This window comes from Lissotriton vulgaris, chromosome 1_1 (genome assembly GCF_964263255.1).
Source record: "Lissotriton vulgaris chromosome 1_1, aLisVul1.2, whole genome shotgun sequence".
Lineage (NCBI taxonomy): Eukaryota > Metazoa > Chordata > Amphibia > Caudata > Salamandridae > Lissotriton > Lissotriton vulgaris.
This window is the reverse complement of record NC_141685.1, coordinates 738,410,937-738,427,389: the sequence shown is the minus strand read 5'-3', so window position 1 is coordinate 738,427,389 and position 16,453 is coordinate 738,410,937. Positions and strand designations below refer to the sequence as shown.

Genomic DNA, 16,453 nt, shown 5'->3' with positions numbered 1-16,453 from the left:
TCATTACCTAACCTGAGTCGAGGCTAGAGCAAGACAAAAAAGGCAGGGGAGCAATTGGAGAAAAGAAGAATTGAGACGAAGCGAGAGTAGACTTGACAGTGAGATGGTAAGAGGGAGAGGAAAAACTGGTAAGAGTAAGGGGTGTGGTAACAGAGGGTGAGATGCAAGGATAGAAAGAAAGGTGGCAGGGGCACAGCAAAATGGCTTGACTTACAAATGCGTAATAGAAGTGAGGAAGGCAACATGCTCACAGAAACATGGATCAATGCTTTATAAAATACTGCTGCAGGCACGAATAGAGGAAACATAGTATTTGTCATTATCACTCCAGCCTAGTTATACATATAGTAAATGGAATGTTTGTACTCCAGGTTTAGGCGCACATTTAACATATCAACAACATCACGTCCAGTCCCAATTCAGGACACAACACAACTAATGTAAAAACCCATGGGCTCCATTCTGCCCCACGAGGGAGGGTCACTGCAAGCAGGTAATGGAACTTACATTCTTGGTTTCATAGCTTGGTGTCTTTGGTAAATGGAACCTCTAAGGAATTCAGCAAGTACTGATCATACAGCCCCTGTTATCAACCCAACAGGCATTGGTGATGCAGGTCGTACTATCAGCTCTTGTTTTGTGTGCTTGAAAAAAACACTCTGGCATGATCGCAAAGGATCATGCCAAATCACATGATCACAGTGGTCGCAAAGGAGGATCTACACACCGAAACACTTAATCTTACCACATTCCCTCCCTTCGTCCTGTCACACACTGTAGGTTTATTTCCAAGGCATACAGCTTCTCTTCCTAAATCATCTTGCTGTGTCCCCCTCTGTGATCTCTCCTGTCCTCTCTTTAGCTTCTCCTCATTCCCGCCAAAGTATCATCCGCCATCTACCATCTCTTGCAACTTAGTCTCTATCACCATCACTTTGGCCTCCTCCATCATGTTCTCTCTCATCTCCTTCTTTTGCATCACCTCCATTTCTCTTTATCTCCATTATGCCCTCTCTTCATTCTACTGCCAGTTAATCTGTTCCCCTTTCCTCTGTGATGATTTCCCAATCTGCTCCTCTCCTTATTCTACCTGTCATCCTCCTCCCATCCAGTCTCTTCCTTTATTCTCCATAGTCTCCACTCTTACTGCTTCAGCTTTATAATGTCCCTGTTCCCTAATATTCTTACTTTCATTTTTCCCTTTGGTCTCTTTCATTTCTCCAGTCTCCTCCAATTCCTTGCCCATGATCTTGTCCCTTCCTCACGGTAGTCTCATGCTCCCTGCATTTACACATTCTCTGCTCCCATACTCATGTTTTCTCTCCTTATCCATCTAATTTCTCTTACATGGCCATTTCCCATTCTTTTAGTATCTCTCTGCTCCATTATAATGTTTGACTTTCTCTTCCATGGCCTCATACCCATACTTTTCCACCTCTGCCACCCTAAATGTTCTTGCTTCTCCTCATGGCTTTGTTTCCAGTACAGTTTCTCCATTCACCATATAACCTTTCTCCTCCTACCTGTATAGTCAGTGCCATTCTTCCACAATAGGCTGTCTCCCTCCTGCTCCAACATCTCTTCTTCGCTCTCTAAAATCTCTGATCCCTCTACCATCATTCCTTCCCCTAGTCAACCCCCTTCTACCCGAGGCTGTCTATTAAGTATTTCCTTCCCATTCTAAAATACCTACTCCATTTTGTTTCCTTCATTATGTATACTATAATATCTGCATATTCTGTGTCCTTGCTCTCTTTTTCCATTCCAGTTCCACTTCCCCAATCCATAGACCTCTTCCCTTGCCATGGTCTTTCTCCTTCCCTATTCATAAATAATCTCTCTTCTTCGCCCATACATTCTTTGCTACTAGCTAAGAGGCTGTCTGCTCTCACTTCATTCACTGTTTTTGCAAAAAACGTTTCTAGTTGTTTCCAGATGAGATGCATCTTTCCCTCTTATTTCTTTTTAACCCCTCAGACCCATATACGGGCTTTAAACCCAAACCTAGGGCTTACCTCGGAAGCTCAGCTCACTGTCGCTCACTCCGCAGTCCTCTGCTGAGCTCTCCTTCTCATGCTTGCTCACCCCACGGCTCCTCTTCACACTCTTGTAGAACTGCCCCCAACGGTGGCGCCCTGCGTCCTTCTTTAGACGTTTTTCTTTTGCCCGACGGTTCTGGAACCAGACCTGTAGCACAAGATATAAACATGAAAGCCCCTCCAAGGAATTCTTCCCCAGGTGATCTGATGCGACCAAGAACTACACCCTTATGGTCGGGACTCACTGTTAAGCGGAGTACTGCATTGCAGTGCTAAAGATTTGGTTTAAGAAACCATAATGCATGCTAATAATACCCTGCCTATGAGCTATATCCCTTATTCCACAGGTACTATGTAATTCCTAGAATTCATATGATTAATGTATTTTGAAACGTAGCAAGCACTGCAGAAATGGCACAAATCTAATGGTTATAATTCTGGTAGTAATAATACCGATATCGCCAGTTGTTACACCAGTAGAAGTACCAATAATACAGGTATGGTCATAGCTGTTGCAACTTGAAGTAGTAGAACTTGTATTTGTCCCACTAATAGGTTTAGGAATAATAATAATAACTGTAGCAATAATGCTGGTAGCAATGGGGCTGCTGGCAGATGTAGTTGTACAATTAGCGCTGGTGGTAGCAAAGGCTCTGGTGGAGATGTGGGAGGGAGTAAGGGGCAGGAGTGAATTTATTGATAACCCTGACAGGAGGTGATTTAATTAGATTTTCGACTGGAGTGTATTTATAGGAATTTTTAGGACCTCCTTTGATTGCAATGGAACAGTCCCTTAATTCATCACATAACCTAAATATGCACTATACAGCCATGTGAATACGTGAAAACAACTCAACATAAAATGTGTTTTATATATCTCCCATTGTAGAGCTGAAATGATGAACTATTTTTCGTTTGTAACCTAGTGAAATCATCTCCATATGTTGTTTTTCCAGCTCTGCCAATTGCTTTGTTTCAGAATATATGATACAAAGCTGATGGTCTCTCCTCTTACTCCCGCTTTTAATGCATCCTAGACTACCCCTCTTGATACGTGAAGTCTGTTAATTTCCAGGAAATCCGTTATCCACTTTCTCATGTGGGCGGCATACTGGACGTTGAAAAACAGCTTCCTATCAAAGGTCCACTTACCCTGGCTCCTAGTTATCCATAAGCCAAATATTTCTTAAATTAAGGGGTTGTGGTCAGAATGGAGTTGGGGGGGGGGGGGGGGTCTCCTAATATCAGCCTTCCCCAGTAGCCAAGAAGATATAAAAAAAATACTCCACCGGTCATACTTTTCATGCCTCGATAAATCATAAAAATGTTACTAGACTTGCAGGTCTAGTGACTTAAATGATCTATTCAACCAAATTATAATGCTCTTGACCCCTAAACTGGTTTCAAATGATCTGATTATGTGCAAATATTTTAATCACGGAGCTGCCATTTTCTTTATCACATATAAGAGCACCTTCAAATGTGCGAGTTCAGGATGTCTGCTGTACAAATAACACTTTTGTTTGATTTAGTCGACAAATGTTTGCTCCATATATAATACAAATCTAGCCACATATAGGATACACCTGATCGCTGACTTGCATCTTAGTTCATTAACAGAAATATCAGGACAGGCAGGAATGTTCCTCAAATCATGTTTAAAAACTATCACTCTTTAATAAATATATACCTGAAGTGGTAGCACATTTATTTGCAATCAGCAGGTTTTACATTGAATTGGACACAACACTTTCCACTGACATGTAGTTTTACTGATAAAGCTATATAGTCAAACTATTCTCTGATCCCTTGTACCTAAGATCTTTGGTGTCTCCCTGTACACCTTAACGATCTCTGCGTCCAAGTCATCTGGCCCTAGCTGCAGTCCCTAGAGATAGGAGATCAAGCCAAGGAGACTGAGCCTTTTATTTCTTGGGCCCAAAGCTTTGAAACTCTCTCCCCCCAGATCTGAGAGCATGTTGATGACTCTCAACTTTCTGTAAGAGGCTTAAAGCATGGCTGCTTTAACCACGTACCTCAGGATTGGCTATTAGAACATTCTCTGGGTATCTATGCTGTTGAAACAGTGCTGGGAAACCGTTGATTAGGTAGCAATGCGCTCTATAAATGTGGTTGTTAATAATAATAAAATGGGAAGCATCTGAACAGAGTACAGTTGCTTTATTACACATTGTTCTCGCATACTGTTTTATTGCTTATATTTATCATGTATATCACACCAAAAAGATTTTCAAGGATAATGAATTAACCAAGAGTTCAAATTGGCAGTTGGCAAATTGGCAGGGTATGCCCAGATGTGGGTCCCTTACTCACTTTGCCACTGGATTCAAGCTAGCCTGGCTTATGAGGGGTGTTACCCTGAAACCGGCCCCAGGATATTTTGTTTTCTGTCCAAGGAAGACCTGGCTTGGCAGTTCGGGCTGGGCTATTCTCATAAAGCACAGGGTCAAGACTGATTTGCATATAGCTAGGTCTGAACTGGGGTGGCAAAGTGAGGTAAAGAACGGTGATGGATTCAACCCAGGTCTGTGACTGGTGGTGAGTGTCTGAAAAGTTTCAGCGCTCCGTCCATCATCATCACCACAACATGGAAGTATCCAAACACATACATCATATGCAATAAAAAATATTCTGTAACGTATTTCTAAGCAGTAGTGCTACCTTTTTTAAATACATACCTGAAGAAGTGTTTTGAAAATTGCGTAAATTAAACGTTGCACATGTTTAACTTCTACAAATTGCAGCAATATGATCAGGCTCGCACTTTGGACCTGATTATGATATAGGGTGGATTGCCACCAACAGGCTGTCGGTGGAGGTTTGCCCAACATCCAGGGTATTGGTCCGACCGCCGGATTACAATACCAGTGGTCAGAGCGATTTGGGCGGAGGGGAAGACCGCCACCTCCGACAAGCTCAAGGAACCCATCGGGGCGACGGGCAGAGCCTAATCCCTACAATGGAGGCAGTGCCTGCATAGACCCTGCCATAGGGATTAGGATGTCAGTTTACGACAGCCTTTTCATGGCGGTCCCAGCACCATGAAAATGTTGCCAGAAAGGGTCTTTGGAGGCCCCCAGCAATGCCCCCGTCCCTCGTGGGCTACCGCTAAGTGTCGAGGCAGGCACATGTGATGCCCCCCCAACACCAATTCACTGTGTGCCAGGCACACTTGGTGCCTGGCACACAGTGCATGGATTTTGAAAATTGCTTTATACTCTTGCGGATTGTGCAGCAGCCCTTTTCCTGGGCCACTGCACAAGCTGCCATAGTAAAAAGCATTTTACTAGTGCCTGAACGTCGGTCGCATTGACTCCTTGTCGTACAGTCTCGTGACTGAAACGACAGCAGTTGGACGCTTTTCTGACCACCATTGCAATGATGCCCTTTGTGAGGGACCCAGGCAGCAAGTTAACTGTACCAAGAGCAAGAAACTACCTGCCCCGTACTTTCAAACAAGGCTATATGTATATATATATATATATATATATATATATATATATATATATATATATATATATATATGTATATATATATATATATATATATATATATATATATATATATATATATATATTTTCTCCAATCCTGACGATCACATTAGCAATCAGGCGCTGACTCCGTGGGGTCTTATTCAGAAACAAGTATTTATTTTTCTTAGTGCTTTAGGATTGACGCGTTTCGACGGTCACAGCCGCCTTGCTCACAACACAGAGCTAACATTGAGTCATTGCTTTTAACATGTCAACATGTGATTGGATCTCAGAATGGTTTCCCCGTAGTCATGACTACCAGTTACAAAACTCACTGGAAATTTACAGCGTTCTTTGTAGTACAACTGCTGCTACATTGGAACAACAACCTAAGAGTTAAACTACATATTATTCATTCTGTGTAAATAATAGACAATTAATGTCATTGTCGATTATGAATTAAACCAAAAAAGCATTGCACAATTTACAAGTTTCATAATGGATTACATGTAAAGCCGTTTTTTCGCAATGTGTTTAAATTAAATAAACCAGATAAATCTGCCGTATAAGTACAAATATCAGTGTTGCACTTAAAATTTGCAAAATACTGGGTCTAGTGCCCGATTTATAATCATGAACCTATTAAAATTTCGCGGTTCATTGTGTGAACCCACACATGATTATTTTTGATCAATTTCTGAATTGAGCCCAAGTGGGCAATGATAACACATCGCACAATTATTTGTCCATAACCGTTAAATTATTAAGCTATTCATTATATGCATACTCTATAATGCTTTGACAGTGAGATATCATGTTTTTAGAGGAAAACCATAAAATAAATTCTGTGAGCATATATACTGCAGTTTCAGATAGATGACATATATCTTGTACATATGATTACATTCTAATCTCTGTTATCGGAGGAACGGTTTGGGAGCTTACAGGATCAATATTCATTATTGTGTTTTTTATTATTAGTCTATGGGAATCATAAATGTACACTAAGTGCTTCGTCTGCATTAAGACCCTGCGGCGTCTTGCTGTCTAGAAGAATGATATACCTTGATTCCAATCTTCTAAGGGCTAGTTGTCTGTTTCCCCCTCTGACGCTTTTTTTCACATGGTCTATTACGAAGTATTTGATGTTATCTGCATTGCCTTCATGTGTCATGTTTATATGCCTCGCCACTGGATACGTAGGGTCATTGTTTTTTATGGCCCTGAGATGCTGAAGCACTCTTACGTGGACCGGGTGTATTGTGCTCCCCACGTATTTTTTATTGCAGCTACATTGCAAGACATAGACTGCGAAGTCTGTTTTGCAGGTGTAATTCGCTCGTATCTCTAGTGGGGTTTTTCTGTATGGGACATTTACCTTGGTAACATTGGTACCATACTGACACGCTTTGCATTTAGTGCATTTAAAAAAAACATTTTTAGTTTTTAACCATGGCTGCTCTTTCTTTTTCAACACTGGGGCATTGTCTACTAGCTCTTCCCTCATACTTTTCGCTTTCCTGAAAGTGTGTTGTGGGTTTTTGGTACAACATTTGCCTATTATCGGATCATTCCGAACTATAGGCCAATGTCTGTAAATTATATTTCTCACTTGTTTGTGGTATGCATTGTACCCTGTGATGAGACGTGGGATTCCTGTGTTGTGTTCAGATTTAGGTTTTGCAGTTTTGGCAGTGAACAATAGTTCTTTTCTATCTTTAAGGTCACATTTTTGTTCTGCCTTTTCAAGTATTTGTTCTGAATACCCCCTGAGTTTTAATCTGCTGAACAATTTTGTTTTTGAATTTTTGTAGCTTGTGGTTGTGCTACAATTTCTTTTCATACGGAGACATTCTGCATATGGTATGCTGTCAATTAAGTTTGGAGGGTGAAAACTAGAGGCATGCAAGATAGTGTTTCCTGCAGTGGGTTTGCGATAGGTGTTGGTTTCGATTTCATTGTCTACGACCAACAGTTCCAGGTCTAAGAAATGTATCCTGCTGTTACTTGTTTCGCAGGTAAATTTTAGGTTTAGACTATTTTCATTAAGCCTTTCTGCAAACTCCCTGGCACTAGATTCGCTACCTTTCCAAATTAAGAAGATATCGTCTATATAACGACAATAAAATGTTACATTTTTTGTCATTTCCTCCATATGTTTCACCCTGAGTACTTGCTCCTCCCATCAGCCCATATGCAAATTAGCATATATATATGTTTTTATTTTTTTGTCCACTGAAAAACACAAAGGTTACAGGGACGTTATTGTTAGGCTCAGATTTCACTCAAACCACTCAAATTCAGCAGTTATAGTTATCTGAGCTAACTGAGCTTATCTGAGCTAACTATAATTTACGCCCCGCAATGCGACTTCTTATGACCTGACAAATTACATCACTCATGGCATGATCAGTGACATCACTCATAACATCTTAAATGACCACACTGATTATATCATCCACAGAACCACTCACACAACCACATAAACACTCATACAGGCACTCACACACCCATACAACCACTCACACACACACTCACTCATCCATAAAGCCACTCACACTATTCACTTACCCTTACAGCCACTCACTTACCCAAGGGGCCTGGCCAAAATTCGAGGGGGCCCCTCCCCGGCTAGATTTAGGCTCCTGGGACCCTATTCCCCAGGGCTTGGCCTTTTGCTTCTGGGTGCCCTGGAGCCCACCCAATGCCCCCATTGTCCATGCTGGCACCCAACCCCCAACGTGAGCCAGCATTGCTCCCAAACGTAGGGACCAGCCAAAAGTTTTATTCCCTGTGCGTGGGAGCCATCCTGTCATCTGTTTCCCTGCCCGCTTGACAGCAAATAAACTCCCAACAAGCGGGAACAGTTTGACAGCTCCTGCTTGCTGGGAGCAGAATTTGTGTTTGCTCTGCCAAGCGAAAGCAAACTATCTCCCAAGGATGGGCATGTTGGGAGATAGGGAGCCGTCCCTGGGGGTGGGGGGAAGGGGAGTTTGACGGCACCCAGTGCCATTAATGGTCCCCGAGGACCCCCTACCAGTACTATTTTTAATAGGCCCCGGGGAGGTGGTGGTCGCAGGAGACGGAGTCCATGTGCTCCCCCTTAACTATTTTATTTTAGCTCCGGGGAGGTGGTGGTCCTAAGGGCTTCAAAGTTCAAACAGCCCCAGGAAGTGGGGGGGTCCACGTAGCACCCTCATTTTTTTTTTACATCGGGACCCCCGGAGGTGGGTGTCCCAAGGGCTCAAATGATCCCAAGGAGGGGGGTGCTTGTGGCCCCCCTCCAATTTATTAATAAAGCCCTGGGGAGGTGGTGGCCCCTGAGGCTCAATAGAGTCTTAGGAGGGGGGCCCTTTGTGCCCCCTGCTTTTCTTTTCTGTGACTGGGGATGAGTGTTTGAAAAGTTTCAGCACTCCGTCCATCATCTCCTTGTGTTTGCTCTGTTTTCTTTTCTATTACCCTCATGCCCCCGGGACATGGTACACCCAGGGGGCTTTACTGTGAAGAAGCGCAGTAGACCGCAATCGTTTTTTATTTTTTTATTTTGCTGATAATTTGTTGCAATGTTTGATTCAAAAATTTGAAAAAATGCATTTTGGCCATGGCGGGGACCTGGAAGATTCCCAGCCCCAAGGCTAGGGGGCCATGGTATTCCTACCCTGCCCCCTTTCTTTATTTTTACGTTTTTTTCCAGGTTGAAGTGTTGGCAGCCAATCCGATCTCTTCACGAGATCGGCAAGATTCGCAGAGGGTCCGCGTCTCTAGATATACATATCTGGTTTTCATTTAATAACTCAAAAACTACTGAATGGATTTACACCAAATAACAAAAAGCACTCTTTCTGGACCAAGAGCTTGCTTTATGTTAAATTTGGTGGAATTCTGTCCAGCAGTTTAGGCTTAAGTTGTGTTCAAAATCCCTGTGGGAATTAACATGGGAAACACTTTTTTTACCCCCTGCCCCCCCCCCCCGCTTTTTTTTCTCGTCCCTCCGCTGGGCGGATCACTCTGAAACTTTCCATGCACAACTAGAATCAACTGCGCACTTTTTGGGAACGTTTATTGAAGATTCGTCAACTGGCGCCGAAGATATAGACAAGTCAAAAAATGCTTTTCCTTTGGGAAACTAGATCCTAATAAATGTATATATATATATTTCAATGAAAAAAAGGTTAAAGGTAAGCTATAGTTAGAAAAACTTTATTTGTTATTTACATGCAAAGCCAACCTAAACTATACAAACTTTAGAAATTCTAAAGTTATAGTTCCGTCTTAAATTTATAATTTACACCTGTTATAATTTAAACTTATGTTGTATGCATCACCTTCAATTTAGTATAAGTTGCGCACCTCCATACACTATCTTGTCACCTCTCTCGCCACACTACATTAACTATAACTCGCTCTTTCTCCATGCACTGGTTATACCCTTGCATATTATATAACTTATAGAATGTGAAATCATAGCATTCACAAAACTTATGACATCTTAAGTGACATTATTTTTGAGAACACAGTGCATGGTATAGTGGCGAGTGATAGTTAATGTAGGGTAGCTACTGAGGTGACAAGGTTGTGAGTGGAGTTGTGTGACTTAGAGTTAATTGAAGGTGGTGCATACATTATGAATTTAAGTGATAACTGGTGGTGAGTAAATTATAATTTTAAGTTGGAACTATAACTTTCGAATTTCTAAAGTTTGTATAGGTTAAGTTGAGTTTTGGGTTTATATAGAAAGGATACATAAATGTTCTTAACTATAGCTTACCTTTGACCTTTGGTTTTTAATAAAATGTGTTTGAAAGTATAGTGTTGATATTCATTCATTTGAGTGTTTGTAGGTGGAGCGTCATAGAGTACAGTGGAGGGCAGTGTAATGGAGTGTACTGTATTAGAGTGTAGTGTTCTACAGTGGAATAGAGTGGAGTGGTATAGCATGCAGTGGTGTGGCATGTCATATATTAAAGTGGAGTCTAGTAGAGAGATTTGTTGTATAGTGGAGGGGCTTCTCTACAGTGCTGGGTTGTCTACTGCAGTGTCGCAGAGTCTAGTTTTGTGGAGGGGAGTGCCGTCTAGTAGTGTCGTACAGTGTCTTTGAGGGTTGTACAATGTAATGGCATGGAGTGGACTTCAGTGGAGTACAGTGTTGTATAGTTTAGTGTTTTCGAGTGGAGTGTCATACAGTTGAGTGGCGGAGAGTCTCGTACACTGTGGTGTTGTATAGTGGAGTGTCGTAGAGTGGTCTGTTGTATAGTGGGCTGTGGTCCAGTGTCATACAGTGGAGTGCTGTATCACATAGTGGTGCGGCGTGTCGCAGAGAGGAGTGGGGTGACGTATCCTATAGTGTCATACAGTGTCGTACAGTGGTGTAGAGTGGAAGGGCATACAGTAGAGCAGCGTCACTGAGTGGCATACTGTGTAGTAGAGTCTTGTAGAGTGGAAATGCATAGAGTAGGGTGTCATACAGTGGAACAGTGAAGAGTGGATTGTTAGACAGTGGCTCAGAGTAAGGTAAGGTGTTGTGCAGTGGAGCAGACTTGACTGGAGTGGCATAAGGTAGCGTGGAGTGAAGTATACTAGAGTGGATTTGCGTGTCCTAGAGTAGAGTGACATGGAGTAGAGTGGCGTGGTATTGCGTAGAGTCGATTAAAGTGTCATAAATTGGAGTGTTGTCTCAGACAGTAGAGTGCTGTGCCGGAGAATTTTGGAAAGTCTCTTAGAGTGTTTACAGTGGCATAGTGTAGTAGAGTGGACTTGAATAGAGTTGAGTGTTGTGGAGTGGAGCAGCATAGAGTGGACTGTCGTACAGCAACATAGAGTGAGGTAAAATGTCATAAAGTGTAGTTGACTAGTATAGAGAAAAGTATCATAGAGTGTTGTGCTATGTGGTACAGTATAGTGCCATTAAGTGGAGTAGAGTGGAGTGGTATTGCATGCCTTAGAGTGTGGGAAACTGTCATAGAGTTGAGCACAATGGAGTGGCATAGAGTGGAGTACAATGCTGTAGAGTGAGTAGGAGTGTAGTGAAGTACATCAAGGCCCAATTTGAGTTTCCATTTTAGTTTTACTTTTTAGCTTGGCTTCTTTTTTAATGGTGACTATTTACATGCCTTACACTTAGACGATAATGTACTGAGAAGCTATTGTACATCCAGTTCGCAAACAAAATATTCTTTTTTCTTTTTTCAAGCATAAAACCATAAAAGATACATACATTAAAATCATGGAGAATTGCGACTAAAAGTACTCTCATGACTACATTACAGTGGGTCAGACCAAAATATCTTGACACACAAATGTATATGCAAACAATGTTTTTGTAAAAGTCAATGTAAAGGTGGAACCACAAAGTGGTGTTTTCCAGCCATTCAATAAAAACAAATATAAAATCAAAGTATACAGGCCCGACCTATGGATGTATACCCCATTTGCAAAGTGCCTTATGCTTGTGCAAACAGATATCACAGAGTGCTTGTATGATCCTAAAGCATATTTCATGAACTCTCTCCTCATACTATGTCTTTGTAGGCAGAGTAATAAAGTGTCTTATGTATTGTGCTATTATAATCCCAAGAATCTCACCATATAAATGGCATCTATTTGCTTATTTCCCATCTAAATTTCCCAAGTGAACAGTAGAAGAAACTAATTCGTAGACCATTTATGATAGAAAGATTATCATGTTTTGCGCCAGTAGAGCCTGGTTGGACATAAATCAATCCCACAATTGGTTCAATCCTGTATAGCGTATTCAATTACGTGATCTAGTAATTGCAACAGGTTCCCCATTTCCAATAGCAATTGGGCATTGATAGTAAGTAACCAGTCGTAAAGAACTGCATGCTGGTTGCGGTGCCTGTGAAAAGATATCTCATGCGGTCTGTTTCAGGATTGCTGGTACTCCGAATAGTTACAAAGCTTGTTATATTTAGGTTTATGGACTTTTGCCGAGTCAGAGTCATTTATAATCCATGAAAACGTTATCATAATCAGGCTGGGCATAGGACAGAGATAACAAGTGAACAGCCCATTGATTTTACTCTGTCACCAACGTAGCTGTATCTATGAATGTTTGTATGTGGTATTTGTTTAGAAGGAACCTAGTCAAGAGGCAGTGGAGTACTGAATATGGTCATGGGCTATTAAATTGAGGCTACTGTCTTGACATGTCACATATCGAGATTCACAGAACATGACTTTCACCGGGTAGGCAGTGCACATTAAAATGTTAATTTGACAAACTGGATTCTGTGTAGACAGATGCACAATGATTATAATAATCTTAGGCAAATACACATAAGAGTGAGCTATCATGTGAATCACCAACGGTGTTGAGCCCCTTTTATGTCTCAGAAAATCACCTATCTTGTTTTTTGACTGGCAAATATTCGTGTCCAGTAATTTAAAAAGCAAGGATTTCACTAACGAAAATGTGACATGTGGAAACATACATCCACTGGGTTTTCGAAAGTTTGTCAAATAATTTGTGTTCTTTTATTCGTGGCAACTGGCAAACCCTCCCTCAGAATCTTAGTGTCAAGACTTTATCAGTTTGTTCGGCAGAGAGGAGATCAGCCTGACTTTTCTTAACTTTGTTAACTAGTGTTTTCTCATTCACGTTTGCTATTGCTAATTGAACATTCAACTTTGGCAGCTCAAAAGGCCACAGGACATGATCTTTCAGTAAAACCTCAAAGCATTTACTTCCCAACCATTCAAGGAGCCAGTTATTATGTGGATATCTCATTTTCTTAAGATTAAAATACATTGTGGTATTCTATCATTTTTTTAACATAACGTTTCACAATTATGCCAGACCTTGCTTCCATTTGCTTTCACTTCTTAAGTTACTCACCAGGTTGATCAAGGACGCTCTTCCACATACTTGCAATACTTCAGATTCCATATTGAGCCTTCGTCTGGACACTATCAGTCTCATTCAGCAGAGACATTGATTTGAAGTTCATTTCCCTATTTATGCACCTTCTTCTTAGAGATGGTAAAAGGCATCCCCCGTCAAAGCCTTAGACTTCTTCCTGTCTTCGAAGTTCTCACTTTAATACATGGTCCTGTATAGCTACTGCTTTACATCACCTCTAATGCCCAAATGGTTCCATTTTCTTTCATGATGGCTGAGGGCTTCATTGAATCACATTCAATTTAGAGGCCCCCTTCCACCATAGATCATAGAGAGTTACTTTGCTGGGAGACATGGAGTGGACTATACCAAAAGTAGATGCTACTCCCCAGACACCCCTAATTCTACTCCTTCAATTTTCAGAAGGGACTCATACCTCACATTTAGTCCATTACCTAGACCGATTTTTAATTGTTTATTTACATTGCCCTGTTCAGTAAAAAAGATGTCTTGCCACTGTGATATATGTTCACTCGTTTTTGATACTCATGTGTTTTTTCTCCTTGCAGTTGACGAGTGCAGATATTATGAAGTATTTAAGCACCATGTGAATTGTTTTTAAACTTTTTATATTGGGCAATTAATAAGGTATGTAAACTTTTGTAAACTTTTTATTTTGGGCAATTGATAATGTATCAGTCTTTGTGTCGAACAATGTAAGGTATTAAACGCACTATGCATTGCTAAAACTATTTAAATATTAGCTAGTGTATTGAATACTACGACTGTGGACCACGACTAATCCAAGTTCTCTAGCAAAGTAACGCTATGTCTATGATGGAAGGGGGTCCTCATCCATAAATGCTCAATATTACAGGCCATACACCCAAATGCCTTACTATGCCCACTTAATTTTGCTTATTTATCGACAAACTGGAGCAAGGCCCACCAAGAGCTTTTCTCTTGAGTAAGAGATATCAAGCTCTCTGGCTCGATTGCTGCAGTTTAGGAATTTTGCAGGATTCCAGGATCACACCCTGCTGAATTCTACACTGAGGGGAATGCCAATTGTTATGAGGCTTTAACTTCTCCTCAAATTTAAATCATTTTTTCAATTGATTGTTTTTACACAACACATTTAATATACATCATTCTCTTGTTGCCCTGCAGAAGTAGCATGTATAACTCATAGTCAGAAACCACTGGACCTTGGCAAAAGTGTGCTACATACCCACCAAACATGATCAAGTACTCCTTCAGGTTTGAGACCAGAAGTAGCAGGATTTGGCTCTATCAAAATGTTGTGGGCCTCTTCCACTCACCAAGAGCCACCTCTAATGTCCATGCCTAACCAGCATATCACACTGTATCAATTATGTGTGATGATAGACAGCACGCTGATAAGCTTAATTTGATTATGCAAATACCCTAAAAGAGACCAAAGAGCATGTCTCTGGATGTTACAACAGTAGTTTTTGTGCATGCCTTGCATCAAGGCCAACCACTTCATGTGCACAGCTGATGCCGGTTTCAGCATCCTGCAACAGGAGTGTATGTTCCAGTTGAAGGACAGATGTTAGACTTAACTTGAAATGATGTGATAAGGTGCATCTTGTATTCAATGACACTGGTTCACACTGATTTGTGCATGGACCTAGAACAAGAGGTAAAAAGGAGGGAAGTTTGGTCTAGCAGCAAAGTTAGGAATATTGATCAATAATTCCCCTTCATCATTGACAGAGTGTCATCATGAGCAACTTATCAGCAGTTGCTGGGCTGTAGAATTCACAAGATTGTAAATGGTCAAGTAGTTTAGAAATATTGGGCTGTACTCACCTGCACAACTCTCATGTCTAGGCCAGTCTCCGATGACAGTTGCTCCCTTACATGACGGGCAGGCTTGGGGGAGTTCTTGTATGCATTCTTTAGAGTCTCCAGCTGTTTGGCTGTGATTGTAGTGCGCGGTCTCTTTGCTCCAGTCTCAGAATCATCTTTTTTTAAAAAAAGGAAAGCATATAGTGTTTACTCTTGTGGGCCGAAACAAAGATGGGTAGTAGTACACAATTGAAACAAGGTAGTGTGTCAAACTCGAGTGTCAGGAAGAAGAATATTTGTCTGCACCCTGAAAGCAAAGAGGTGTTCAGTCTTCCTTTCCTCTGTTCCCACCATATTTAGGCGCTTTCTAACTCCTATTCGATCCACAGACCATCCATTCTTTGGCGAACTCTCTTTGCCTGACCTCCTCGTCCGTCAGGCTTGTGGAGATCTCTTGATCCGTAGTTGACACCCTCTTTTCTTTTCTCTTCTTCCTGTGGTAACCCTGTGTCTGTACCTCGCTTCCTCTTTCCTACAGCCTTGAGAAATCCCTTTGTACCAACCTGACCTCTTTCTCTCAAGCCTTGACCAGTGACATAACGAAGCTTGAGCGCACCCCCCACCCCTGCAGAGTGCATGGAGGGAGGCCCTATGCCCTGGAACCAGTCAGGAGCTCTTAGGCCTGCCTTGCATGGTACTTTGAAGTGGCCCCCTGGAGATAGGCCCCCGCACCGGGGCGACTGTGGGAGCTATTGTTACGCCACTGGCCTTGACAGCTGACTCTTTGCCTAGAAGACTCCCTCCTCATTCCAGCATTGGGAGAACCATCATGTTAGATCTCCTCTTCCATCCATTCTTGGAGACTCCATTAACCGTGATAGACCCCCTCCCATGCCACCAGGTTGGAAGCGCTCTCCCTTTTTTAAATATTTTTAGATAGACCTCTCTTTCATTGCCTGATGGGTGCATTGCGCCCAAAGATGTTGGCATCTACAGTAACAGTACTCTCCAGTAAACATATGTAGGAGAAAAGAGAAATAACCAGTGGATATTGGATGCAGTTTCCTGATTTCCATGAGTAACCTTTTAATTCCTACTTTCTAATGGGCTAAATGCCAGGGAAATCAGAATGAGGCCTAAAGGGAACCTCCCTTGGAGCTTTGGTTACCCAAGAGCTCATTTGCCAGGATCATATCTGCGTACCCAGTGGAAGGACTCCTTCAGATGGCACACTTTCGTACACCCGA

At 41.7% G+C, this 16,453-nt stretch overlaps 1 protein-coding gene across 1 annotated transcript in view; it reads right to left on the bottom strand.

Annotated features, from left to right (window-relative positions):
• The window catches only part of LHX4 (LIM homeobox 4), a 43,666-nt gene that overhangs the window by 5,457 nt on the left and 21,756 nt on the right, over positions 1 to 16,453 (bottom strand). Inside the window, exons 4-5 of the mRNA XM_086936355.1 lie at positions 15,228 to 15,382; positions 2,016 to 2,187 (exon numbers count right to left, since the gene is read on the bottom strand). Of these exons, the coding sequence (XP_086792481.1) occupies positions 2,016 to 2,187; positions 15,228 to 15,382 (327 nt within the window). The remainder of the gene's footprint in view (positions 1 to 2,015; positions 2,188 to 15,227; positions 15,383 to 16,453) is intronic.